The sequence below is a fragment of the Salvelinus alpinus genome, chromosome 1 (genome assembly GCF_045679555.1).
Source record: "Salvelinus alpinus chromosome 1, SLU_Salpinus.1, whole genome shotgun sequence".
NCBI classification, from domain to species: Eukaryota; Metazoa; Chordata; class Actinopteri; order Salmoniformes; family Salmonidae; genus Salvelinus; species Salvelinus alpinus.
Genome location: NC_092086.1, coordinates 51,570,857 through 51,584,798, shown reverse-complemented (window position 1 = coordinate 51,584,798; position 13,942 = coordinate 51,570,857). Strand labels below are relative to the sequence as shown.

At 43.9% G+C, this 13,942-nt stretch overlaps 1 protein-coding gene across 4 annotated transcripts in view; it reads left to right on the top strand.

The window, feature by feature from the left end:
* Positions 1-3,693: 3,693 nt before the first annotated feature.
* Positions 3,694-13,942, top strand: part of LOC139579613 (rap guanine nucleotide exchange factor-like 1) — a 31,359-nt gene continuing 21,110 nt past the window's right edge. For 2 of the 4 annotated variants that reach the window (XM_071408415.1, XM_071408425.1), the window contains exon 1: positions 3,696-4,928. In XM_071408415.1, the coding sequence (XP_071264516.1) occupies positions 4,547-4,928 (382 nt within the window). In that variant the 5' untranslated portion in view covers positions 3,696-4,546. Of the gene's footprint in view, positions 4,929-13,942 lie in introns of all 4 variants that reach the window. The other 2 variants (XM_071408409.1, XM_071408435.1) reach the window with 2 other exon arrangements.

Below are 13,942 nucleotides of genomic sequence, written 5' to 3'. Positions count from 1 at the left end.
TTCTACAACTGACTTATAGAACTGTCTTGTTCTACAACTGACATATAGAACTGTCTTGTTCTACAACTGACTTGTAGAACTGTCTTGTTCTACAACTGACTTGTAGAACTGTCTTGTTCTACAACTGACTTGTAGAACTGTCTTGTTCTACAACTGACTTGTAGAACTGTCTTGTTCTACAACTGACTTGTAGAACTGTCTTGTTCTACAACTGACTTATAGAACTGTCTTGTTCTACAACTGACTTATAGAACTGTCTTGTTCTACAACTGACTTATAGAACTGTCTTGTTCTTGACCGGTGTGTATAAAGGGTTAACCTGCCACACACGTGTGTTTTCAGCAGGGCTCTAGCCTTTTGGGGACCCTAGGCAAGATTTGGTTTGAAGGCCCCCCTCACCTCGTGGGCAAAACATTTTAGTGGCCCCCCTTTTGACGGCAGAGAGAAATTATTTACTGCAATTCTACACATTTTGCCATGGGTGGAGAAAGTTTTTCAGTTTTAAAGCTAATTTCATAAAATTCTACACATTCTGCCATGTTCATTTCATTTTTTTTTATTTTTTTTAGCTTTTTTCACAAGTATGTGGTGAATTTTCAAAACTAATAAGAAACGCTAAACCCTATCTTATGTTCCGAACCTTTGATTGAGCATTCATTGGGGTTTCACACATCGTTCATGCGAAATCAAAGTTGTCAGTAAAATACCATCAGAACATTTAGTGTAGTGACCAATACATCCAGTGGCGATTTTAGCAAGTAAATCTTGATGGGGCAAAATCCCCAGAAATGTTTTAGATGCATGCCAGCAAACCCACAACACAACACTAAACAATACATTAATTGCACTATAACGATGACAAATGATGCCCACAAACTGTTAAAAACATAGCTGATATGGCTGACTTGCTTAAACAAATGTGGTTTCTACTGAAAATTGAGATGTACAAACTATGGCATCAGGGAACGACGAGCGGATAAGAGGTAATCCATAATTTCGATTAAGACATTAACGAGCGAGCTAGGACGGACGTAGTCAATGTAACTATTTGTTCAGCACTTTTGAAATGTACAACGACAGAATTCAGAACATGGGCCGTTCTTTCAGTATTCTAACCATAGGATAAATAAAGGGGGCATATTAGCAGACAATGATGGCTCTTACAATATTCAATGATTACATTTCTCTAAAACAGGCTATAGGCTACATGTGCACCACCAAATCAAAACAGTAGGCTAAGTTATGAGGGGGAAAGGGACCAAATTATTAGGGTGAGGCACATGGGCTACTAACGGCTTACTACACAACATACACTTAGTCTCACTTTCTTAGCTACAGTATATTTATCTCCCTGGCATATTACATAATTTATGCAGCAGCATACAATACATTTTTGGACTCATCTTGTTGTGATGTGCTCACTTTGACAGGAAGGTGGGCAGCGGTCCTTCGTGGGCAAATTTTGTCATCAAAGTCTGGCATTCTCAGGATTTATGGTGCTTTCAAGACAACTGGGAAATAGGAAAAAAACAAGGTTGAATCATGACGTCTGTGATCTTCAGGTCGGAGCTCTAAAAAGAGACCAGAGTTCCAGAGTTGGAATTCCGAGTTAGAGGACCGTTCAAAATGTATTTTCCAAGTCAGAGCTCGTTTTTTTGAGTTCCCAGTTGTCTTGAACTCAGTGAAGTCTGAGAATTCCCAGTTCCGAGTTTCCAGTTGTTTTGAACGTATTCAACCTTTTCTGGCTCATGGCATGTGAATATTTATCCTTTAAAATTTAGAAAAGAGACCCATAAACCCAGATTTGGACCACACATACACTCCACTGAATAGCAGGCTAGTGATTGCTTTGCAAGGCTTGGAGTTAGCTATTGATCCCTTCCAAACCACTCATTGTTATATTTGCGATTTCCAACTTGTGTTTATGTCCAATGGCCAATGAGCACCGATACGTTTTATCTGTAATTTCTCTTCATATGACAAGGATTGAAAAGAATTTGCCAGTAGATTGTTGACTTGATTCATGATGACTGCTAGCTGAGATTTTGAAAGTATAATGTTGACATGATCAGTCCAATCAAAGCTACAGTAGATATGTGATTTGACATCATTTTATCTGTGGCCAATGACCTTGAGCCTTCTTGGATGGGCACTTCCAATGTAACTCTATGGCAGCACCCAAGGGGCTTGAATTCTCTAGCACACCCTGTAGATTTTGCGGCCCATGAGTGACAGAACACAGAGCCAATCACGGCGCAACTAGAGAACATTACCAACCCCTACACAATGTATTTTCAGCTTGCTGCCCCACCACCACAGAAAGCACTGAGCTAGGCTGACACACCTGCATTTTGGAGAAATTTTGGAGAAAGCAAAAAAGAGACCATGTTTGTTTTTAACTTTGTTTGCAAACTGATATGTGACACGTATTAATGCCAATTTTTTTTGGTACACATTTCAAAGCATATTTTTGAAGCACTGAATAGAACAAATAGAAGATGGTAAACATACACTGAGTATACAAAACATTAGGAACATCTTCCTAATATTGAGTTGCACCCCCTTTTGCCCTCAGTACAGCCTCAATTTGTCGGGGCATGGACTCTACAAGGTGTCGAAAGTGTTCCACAGGGACGCTGATCCAAGTTGACTCCAATGCTTTCCACAGTTGTGTCAAGTTGGCTGGAATTCCTTTGGGTGGTGGACCATTCTTGATACACGCGGGAAACTGTTGAGCGTGAAAATCGCAGCAGCATTGCAGTTCTTGACACACTCGGACGTGTGCGCCTTGCACCTACTACCATATCCGCTCGAAGGCACTTAAATATTTTGTCTTGCCCATTCACCCTCTGAGTGGCACACATACACAATCCATGTCTTAATGATAAAAAAAAAAATCCTTCTTTAACCTGTCTCCTCCCATCTGTCTACACTAGTTATAGTGTATTTAACAGGTGACAGCAATGAGGGATCATAGCTTCCAACCAGATTCACCTGGTTAGTCTATTTCATGGAAAGAGCAGGTGTTCCTAATGATTTGTGCATTCGGTGTAATTTTCCATACAGTATTTGACTAACTTGACATGCACCATAAAACATGTTTGTATCCAATGGCAGGTTGTGAGCATGTTGAGAAATATGTCAGTCCTACAGTTTCATTGTCCTTATACAGGACGTAGGACAAATCATCAGAAATAGCGGTATTGTAAAGTAGCTATTGTAAAAACGTTGCATGGTGTTGTATGCCATTTCTGCTCCATGCGACATTGCACAAGATCACTGTTTCTAAGTGACTTGTCAACTGATACAGTATCACCTGTTTCTCTGCTTGAAACGTACACTTAGTGCCCGGTTGGTCATTCGGCCATGATTACTACAAGTTTAGATAGCTGCGTAAAATAACTTATCAATCAAAACATTTTTAGCTGACATGGGCAAATTGAGTGATTGTCAGTGACTGACATAACTAGAGGAAGACTGCTGACGCACAACTACATTTCGAAATTGCCCCTTGTGTATATTACTATTCTAACCCTAAACAGTAAGTTAAGACCCCCCCCCCCAAAAAAATGTAAGTTTGTTTTTGTTGGTCGTGGCCCCCTAGCGGCCGGTGGCATTAGGCGACCACCTATATCGCTTATGCCTAGAGCCGGCCCTGGTGAGCAGCTGCCATTCAGCGGGCACTGAGGAGCACTGACGGTAACTGCAGATGAAGGAAGGGAGGGAGGGTGTGGGCGAGTTGATATAGCAGCGGTCCAAAATCCAGCACATACACACACCCGCGAAGAGTTTGAGTGAAAGAGAGAGGGAGGGAGTGTGTGTTTGTCCACACAGAGCTCGAACCACTGCATTCAAGAAGCATTCAACCGGAGAAGGGGAGAGGGAAACGGCTGCTACTTATCTGAACAAGCTTCCACACATACGGAGGAGCCGAGGCCATTCCCACTGGCGATATTACTGCAGTAGATTGCTTTGACGCCAGCAGCAAGAGATACCTCATGCGGCAGAGACGCGTCGCATTTGTCGGTGGTAAAAAGCTACTGGGGCGCCTATTTACCAACCCCCGCTGTTATCCTTATATTTTGTTTCAGTTTATCTCATTGTACTCTGCTGAGAGTGTGTTTATTCGGCACCTTGCGTTCGTCATCCAGTGTATTTTGGCCGCTGCTTGAAACTGACAAACACTGTTCCTTGACGCGCCCGAAACGTCTGCAGAGGTGGAGGAGACGCCAGGGAGCGGTTGTTGTGGAGCAGGTTGGGATATTTTGCGATAAAAGCTACTCAACCAGAACGTGCAGTCGTGTGTGAGCACGCTTTCGCCAATGTCGATAGACTGCTTCACAAATCGGATTTTTACACTGCTCTTTTAAAATCATGATTTGACAAATGGGTTAATTATCGCCATGTAAGAGCTTACTACGAAGACTGGTCAATAGAATTACGCATGGATGCTTGTATAATGTAGTCACAACGTTAGTTCCTGCAGAGGTATTCAGTTAATATCAATCACCATCGAAAGAAAGCCTTATTGCGCTATTGTATCAAAATGCCGGCGGGAATGAAGCCCCTGGAAAAGTTTTTGAAGAAACAGACAACGGCGCTCACTCGAGCTGGTGGCTTTGGGGAGAAGGCGACTGGCACTGGCACTTCTCGGCGGCGAGCCAGCCTGTCTCGGGTGGTTCCGTTTTTCAGGGAAACTTCTCCAGAGAGCGGTCCGGCCAGGGAGGTGTTCAGCCCGGACACTGAGGAAGCACCGTGCTGGCCCTCGGCCACTGCGGACATTAGGAGCCCGTCGTTGTCTAGCGATGAGCAAAGCTCCGAGGCGAGTCTGGACACGAGCTGGACCCCGCTGCCTGCGGACACACCGGACAACCTGGCGCTGGCGCTCCTGGACAGTGTGGCGGGCAAACGATATGGCAACTGCACAGGTAAATTGACCTTGTCAATCAACAGCATTTATACAACACAGGGCACCCACCTATTGGCCTGTGAATCATCACACTCAGTGGTTTGACTAATGCCTCAACTTTCACACCAAGTCATGGTGTTCTTGCGTTTCACTTTTGCAAATTAGCCAAGCAATTCACTTGTAAAAAGGAATGTAGCCCACCCAGGAACCCCAAACTACCATTTGGTCCTTGATTAGGCTATATCCTAGTCTATAGGCCTACATAGGCTATTGAAAATAACGAAGCTTTTGCTTATTTTCTCCTTTTTCTCATAACAATAACATAAACCCCAAATACTCAGTCAGTGATCTATTCCAGGCTGTAGAATTAGGGATTAGGCGGTGGTTCCGTCCCATCATTGCCTTGTTATATTATCTGATTCAACGGTTACATAAGAACGTCTGGCCTCATTTAAGAAAAATAAAAACCTGTTATTAAAAGGGATGGTCCAGATGTTTCTCACCCTCAGAAAAGAAGACCTCGCCAAATGAATCATATTTACGCTTTACATTTGTGACACTTAAACCAAAAACGAAACTCGTCCAAAATCTAATGTATAGCCTCTAGGGTTCAGGTTATTCAACAAAAACATTTTGATTGAGCTCATTTGCACTTGCCTATTACAGTAGTAGCATGTCTTTCATATGGAATCTGTCTGCTTCATAATCAGTCATGGAGGAAAGCGCTAGTCTTCGCACATTGGCTGCTGAGTTTGTGCACTTATTTATTTATTTCTAAAAACGAGGTCATGATTCTCATCCTAAAAGACAATGTTTCTGTTGGCAGCTAAAGAGCGGACGATACAATGTGTTTTATTCTGGAGTGGGCCTTGCGTGGAGCGTCTCAAATAGAAGCAAGTTCTACTTTAGCGCTTGGCTACGCAGACGCTCGTTCACGCACGCGAGCTGTATGGGTGAAACGATTAAATAACATGTATGTGTACATTTTTATTTTGCAACGCTCGCTCACGCAATGTAGTCAGTGAGGTTTGGATGTAATGCCTCTTAAGGGAAAAGTAATCTTAAACTGAGTCAGATTACGTTACTGAGTTTGGGTAATCCGAAAGTTAGGCTACTGATTACAATTTTGGACAGGTAACTGTAACGGATTACAATTAGAAAGCAACCTACGCAACGCGGAGCCCAGATTTGTATACACTGTAATATAGCAACCATAAACATATGTATGTGATGGGGATTGGTGATGGGTTATTGGAATGGTGCCAGAGAAGATTCCCAAGCTGTTGATGTTGTTGAAGTAGGTTAGTGGTTATAATGTGATTTATTCCTATCCTGTGGGGGATGGTTGGTGAGTGATACACTGCATTAGATGACACCACCGCTGTCAATATCTACCTTTGAGTGAAGCCTCCAGTGTGTCCATTTTTACTATGCATCTCATTGTGAGTCCCCCCCCCCCCCCCCCCCCCCCACTGCTTATCTCAACAAGTCATGCAGTAACAGGATTTATTAACAGAGTTTTCCAAGGTAGATTGCCAAGGCTTCCTGTGTAACATGCCGATTTTCCTCCCAGCCAATCCTTGAATTCTGCTCAATTTATCTGTTGTGTTGGTTAGTGCATGATGTGGGTTTCACACACTGTAACACAATTGCCAGATCTCTCTGGAAAATCCAATAGATTTATGAAGTACGACTGTGATGTGCTCGTCAGGCATTATTACAGGCAACAATGAACAGATCAATAGCATATGATCAGGAAATGTCTCAGAATGAACACCTGCAATTTACTGCGTGGAGGACACATATTGAGACCTACTGTTTAGTGATAATCCACATCAGTTCCTGTTGCTCTGTTGCAGGAGGAATCTGCTCCACCTAGGTTCATATAGTGCATAAGGGTTCAATGTACCTCCAGTAAATTCTCTTAGAACTATTCTGCTTGCGGGTAACCATCCCCCATTATGCATTACAAAGCCAGTGTACCTCCTGTCCTATGACCCCTTGACCTCGCTGACCTGCTCCCCGGGTCATCCTGTATGTTCCTGTTAAACTGACTGAGCATGCTTGAATTCCTCTCTCTCTCTCGCGCCGCTGTTGTTTTTCTGTCAATTTCCCCCTACAGCATTTTACAGAACAAGACATATCTCCACTGCATCATTCATAAGAAGAAAGAAGCAGCATCGCAGTGCTAGAGATGGAATTGGCTTTGTAGGGCAGCCAATAGTCATGTTTGAAACGGCAGATGTGATTACAGAATGTATATCTGATTCCCGAATGAATCAAAATGGGAGATTTGAGTGATAACTGAGTTGATGTTAAACCTGATCTATGTATGCTTTGAGTTTGACAAATAAATACACAGCGGACTTGGTTGGCGTACGGCTGAAGAGGGTTCATGAGAGTTCATCTGGTCCATTCCAAAAGGTCACTATTCTGTTTGACTTTTATTTGTCTGACTCATTTTTTCTCTTTGATTTAATTCAAGTGTTATAAACACTTAGTGAACTACAACCGAGATGGTTTAAATATGTTTAATCTCGTTTAACCTGTTTCTTGGAGGGCCAAGCTCGCTGCTGTTTGGATGGGGATGTTCTGGAATATGTAAAAAAGCGTGGCTAATCCAGGATTAGTTAACAATAGCGGACCTGCCCACCCTTTCATGTGGAGCAGAAATTAATCTTTGGATTATGGATCTAGGTTGGATCTTGATCCTGCCTTATAGTCAAAATGTTTCTAATTAGGAAGTGTGTGTGTGTGTGTCTGTTGGATGCAAATGTGTTTATGGTGAAACAATGTCAACAAGGTCCACTACGACCCGAACACTGCATGCTCCCCAACCTTATGACCCCCTGTCTCACACACTCCTATATGACACTCTACCTGACAGACTTGAGTACTCCACACCATATAGCATTTTTACCACTGCGTACCACAGTGCTCTCACAGAGATACTATGCACCAGGCTGTCCATATCAGCAGTCCCAGATCAGTGTTGACCGAGTGGCGCTCCAGATGAACACCATAAACCCTCTGACTCACTGCCCTCTGCTTGCGTGTGTGTGTGTGAGAGAGAGACACAGTGCCGCAGGTAAAGAACAGATTATAAGCATTTTGACAGCCCCTGAAAAGTCCCGTCCTTTCGAGGTCAACGGCACCGCTCTTATGTAACCGTGTTTACCTTGTGGTTTCGTTTCTCGTCCAACCACGCTATTGGTTCTAGCACCAGGCGTGTTGAGGCAAGGGTTAGGCAATTTGTAGCTGTGTACAGTCTCGCAGAGTTACAGTGGAAGTCAAGATCGAAACAATCTGTTAATGAAGCCACGTCTGACTCGTGATACGTGTTACAACTTCGGAAACCACACGTCTACAGTCCATTCCCACTATTGTTGTCTGATAAATAGTCCAAATGAAAACAGATGGATAGACTACCATCGTAATAAGAAAGAGGGGAATTTTCCACTCCACATCCTGTGTATTTGGACAGTACACATTCTTAGTATACTGTAGCATTACATGTAAAAGCACGGAACTAAACAGGTAGTAGAGATTTATACCAGTCACCCATGGGTACAATCATGGGTTAAAATAGCTATGGTCGATACAGACGAGGGGGTCAGGGCAGTGGAGATGCAGCAGCAGCTGCTTACAGTGCAGAACAGTACATGGCTGGTTTGTCTTGCAGAATGACGAGGACTTGGGGGTTTGATGTTGGCTTTGAAACACTTGCAATGCAGAGGGAACACGTCTTGTATCAAGCTCCACATCAGTTATTCACAAAGCCAAGTGCGATGTTTAAACTAGACTTTGACTTTGCTTGACGCTCTCATTGCTCTGCATTCCACGTCCAGCGACGCACTCCTTAGGCAGTTGTTCTGAGACTCTGAGCCACGCAGCTGAGAAGTCTTGTGGAACGAAAGGGAGCGGAGGAAAAGGGACTAAGTGCAGAGAGAAAATGTGATTGCGTTGGGCTGTGTGGGAGGGATTCTGATGATTCTTTTATGGAAAGAAAGAGGGATTAAAAGTGAAGCGGCTGCCTAGTGCCCACTCCTTTTGGATGCTTTTACATAAGGAGAGGAGGGACGGCTGACCCTCCTCTGCCTCCTTCCTCTCTACATGCCTGCACTCTCCTCTCTCAAGCCCACGCACCTTGACCACTGTGGAGAGGAGAGCACGATGGGGCGCTCCAGGGATGATTGACTTGCCTTACTTACTGTGTGTGTGTGTGTATATGTGTTTTGAAACTCTGTATGTTTTTTTGCGTGTGCATGTCTGTGCGCTTGGATGCATGTGTTTGCATTTCTGTACTTTTTCGCTTGGATGGATGTGTGCGTTGATGTGCTTGCATAAGAGCGTGTGCTTGGATGTGTCTGAGAGTGGGTTGGAGCATGTCTATCTGTGTGCCCGGCGTGGAAAAGAGGCTCTCCAGCACAGCACCTGTTCACATGGCAACCAGCACTTCCAGGGAAGCAGCAGGAGGAGGAGGAGGAGGAGGAGGAGGAGTGGGAGGAAGAGAAACAGAGGGAATGCAGGAAGGAAGGAGATGAGTGTTTGAGAACATGAGACTTGGGAGAGACTGAATAGAGGTTTCATAAACTATATGGACAGTGTGCCAGCCAGTGGGAGGAAGAGGGGGACAGAGAGACTGAGCAAAATACTCTTGTTAACTGGCTTCTATATCATAAGGATGTTCTCATCTAATCATCACTTCTTTATCTACTAGCTTATCCAGGTGGCATGATGACAAGTAGATCAGTGCAGTGGCTTCTTTCTCTCAGTTGGCAGTTTGGTACTAACTAGTTTTGACCATCCAGAGGGAGTCGGGTTGCAGCAGCCTTGCCAGCCGGGTAGTGACTATGACTTACCCTGGTGAACTGCTTCGCCACTTGACATCCTTTGATGTGACCGGAGCGGTGGTTCTTATCTCTGCCATGCGGTGTGCAACATTAGGCACACACGCTCGCGCACAGATGGCCCCGAGCACGTTGGGGGAAACGCCGCTAGCCAGCGGCAGTAATATCAACCCTTCTTCCTCTTTACCTCCCCCTGTAACACTGAATACTGACCCGGGGACAGGCCTAATCGCAGGGGATGGCAGACCAATCAACGTAGCAGGCTTAGGAATCTGATTTGGGAACAGTTGTATTAGAGAGAGAGAATTGACTAGCATGGGAACTGTCAGGTTACATTTAAGGGACACACACTCAATCCAGGGTCAAGAAGCATACTCTCTCCAGAATGGTCCCCAGCATAAGGGCCAGAGGATGATGTACATGCTACATGGTGATAAATTGAGAGGGTTTGGAGAAGGCATGAAGCCACTATGGCAGGTGAATTGTTATTTATTTTATTTTTGTTTATTTTATTTCACCTTTATTTAACCAGGTAGGCCAGTTGAGAACAAGTTCTCATTTACAACTGCGACCTAGCCAAGATATGGCAAAGCAGTGCGACACAAACAACAACACAGAGTTACACATGGAATAAACAAACGTACAGTCAATAACGCAATAGAAAAAGTCTATATACAGTGTGTGCAAATGGCATGAGGAGGTAAGGCAATAAATAGGCCATAGTAGCGAAGTAATTACAATTTAGCAAATTAACACTGGAGTGATAGATGTGCAGATGATGATGTGCAAGTATAAATACTGGTGTGCAAAAAAGTAAATAAAAACAATATGGGGATGAGATAGGTAGATTGGATGGGCTATTTACAGCTGCAGTGATCAGTAATCTGCTCAGATAGCTGATGCTTGAAGTTAGTGAGGGAGATATGTCTCCAACTTCAGCAACAAAAAAAATCCAATTCGTTCCAGTCATTGGCAGCAGAGAACTGGAAGGAAAGGCGGCCAAAGGAGGTGTTGGCTTTGGGGATGACCAGTGAGATATACCTGCTGGAGTGTGTGCTACGGGTGGGTGTTATGGTGACCAGTGAGCTGAGATAAGGCAGAGCTTTACCTAGCAAAGACTTACAGATGACCTGGAGCCAGTGGGTCTGGCGACAAATATGTAGCGAGGGCCAGCCGACGAGCGCATACAGGTCGCAGTGGTGGATGGTATATGGGGCTTTGGTGACAAAACGGATGGCACTGTGATTGACTGCATCCAGTTTGCTAAGTAGAGTGTTGGAGGCTATTTTGTAAATGACATCGCCGAAGTCGAGGATCGGTAGGATAGTCAGTTTTACGAGGGTATGTTTGGCAGCATGAATGAAGGATGCTTTGTTGCGAAATAGATTTAGTTTTGGATTGGAGATGCTTAATATGAGTCTGTAAGGAGAGTTTACAGTCTAGCCAGACACCTAGGTATTTGTAGTTGTTCACATATTCAAAGTCAGAACCGTCCAGAGTAGTGATGCTATTCGGGTGGGCGGCGAACGGTTGAAAAGCATGCATTTAGTTTTACTAGCGTTTAAGAGCAGTTAGAGGCCACGGAAGGAGTGTTGTATGGCATTGAAGCTCTTTTGGAGGTTTGTTAACAGTGTCCAAAGAAGGGCCAGATGTATACAGAATGGTTTCGTCTGCGTAGAGGTGGATCAGGAAATCACCCGCAGCAAGAGCGACATCGTTGATAAATACAGAGAAAAGAGTCGGCCCGAGAATTAACCCTGTGGTACCCCCATAGAGACTGCCAGAGGTCCGGACAACAGGCCCTCCAATTTGACACACTGAACTCTATCTGAGAAGTAGTTAGTGAACCAGGCGAGGCAGTCATTTGAGAATTCAAGGCTGTTGAGTCTGCCGATAAGAATACAGTGATTGACGGAGTCGAAAGCCTTGGCCAGGTTGAAGACGGCTGCACGATGAAGACGGCTGCACAGTACTGTCTTTTATCGATGGCTGTTATATCGTTTAGTACCTTGAGCGTGGCTGAGGTGCACCCGTGACCAGCTCGGAAACCGGATTGCACAGCGGAGAAGGTACGGTGGGATTCGAAATGGACAGTGATCTGTTTGTTAACCTGGCTTTCGAAGACTTTAGAAAGGCAGGGCAGGATGGATATAGGTCTGTAACAGTTTGGGTCTAGAGTGTCACCCCCTTTGAAGAGGGGGATGACCGCGGCAGCATGTCAATCTTTAAGGATCTCGGACGGTACGAAAGAGAGGTTGAACAGACTGGTAATAGGGGTGGCAGCAATGGCGGCGGATAATTTTAGAGAGGGTCCAGATTGTCTAGCCCAGCTGATTTGTACGGGTCCAGGTTTTGCAACTCTTTCAGAACATCTGCTATTTGGGTGAAGGAGAAGCTGGGGAGGCTTGGGCAAGTAGCTGAGAGTATGCTCTGACCACACAGTGTGTAGAGCAAAATGTTAATAGTTCAAACTTTCCAACAAAAGCATTGTGCGGTTGGAGAAATGGAGGAAGGGTGAAAGGCATATGTTTGCAGTAGCCATCTCTGGAGTTCTGCTGTTAGAAAGGCTCAAACAGAGACCCATCTATCCCAACCTTCAGTTCCAACATGGTCTTTAAACGTGTGAAAAGCAGCCAAAAGGTCACAGCAGCTGCATTGAAGGGCAAAGACTTAAACTGAGGAAAAACATCTAGGCTTTTTTTTTGTTGGTGTAGTCTATTGATTTAAGGGTGTTTCCCGTGGCAGCCATGTGTGTTTGTACATGTGCACTTATTTTATAGCTCTGTCACAGGGGCGTGTACTAGAGAGAGACGCCATGTGGGCATATTGTTTACGCCCCTTTGTGTTCCCAGGACCAGGGATGAGAACCAGTGGCTTAGACATTTGGGGTGTGACCCCTAGTGTTGTTTGGTGGGAGTGTCTTGGAAACAAAAATGTGTTATTACAGTGGACCTATAATGAACATTTGAGCAGTGTTTCCAAATCCGGATATATATATATATATATATATATATATTACCAGTCAAAAGTTTGGACACCTACTCATTCCAGGGTTTTTCTTTATTTGTACTATAATAGTGATGACAAAACTATGAAATAACATATATGGAATCATGTAGTAACCAAAACAAATCAAAATATATTTGAGATTCTTCAAAGTAGCCACCCCTTGCCTTGATGACAGCTTTGCACACTCTTGGCATTCTCTCAACCAGCTTCACGAGGAATGCTTTTCCAACAGTCTTGAAGGAGTTCCCACATATGCTGAGCACTTGTTGGCTGCTTTTCCTTCACTCTGTGGTCCAACTCATCCCAAACCATCTAATTTGGGTTGAGGTTGGGTGATTGTGGAGGTCAGGTCATCTGATGCAGCACTCCATCACTCTCCTTCTTGGTCAAATAGCCCTAACACAGCCTGGAGGTGTGTTGGGTCATTGTCCTGTTGAAAAACAAATGATAGTCCCACTAAGCACAAACCAGATAGGATGGCGTATCACTGCAGAATGCTGTGGATTCACGCAGTCTCCTCTGAAATGTTGATGTTGAGGTGTGTCTGTTACTTGAACTCTGTGAAGCATTTATTTGGGCTGCAATTTCTGAGGCTGGTAACTCTAATGAACTTATCCTCTGCAGCAGAGGTAACTATGGGTCTTCCTTTCCTATGGCGGTCCTCATGAGAGCCAGTTTCATCATAGCGCTTGATGGATTTTGCGACTGCACTTGAAGAAACTTTAAAAGTTCTTAATTTTCATAATTGACTGACCTTCATGTCTTAAAATAATGATGGAGTGTCGTTTCTCTTTGCTTATTTGAGCTGTTCTTGCCATAATATGGACTTAGCCCTATTTGGTAAAAGACCATCTTCTGTATACCACCCTTACCTTGTCACAACACAACTGTTTGATTGGCTCAAACGCATTAAGAAGGAAAGAAATTTCACAAATTAACTTTCAACAAAGCACACCTGTTAATTGAAACTCATTCCAGGTGACTATCTCACGAAGCTGGTTGAGAGAATGCCAAGAGTGTGCAAAGTTGTCAAGGCAAAGGATGATATATAAAATATAAAATATATTTTGATTACACTTTTTTTGTTTGTTTACTACATGGTTCCATATGTGTTATTATTTTGATGTCTTCACTATTATTCTAGTTTAGAAAAACAACAACACTGGAATGAGTA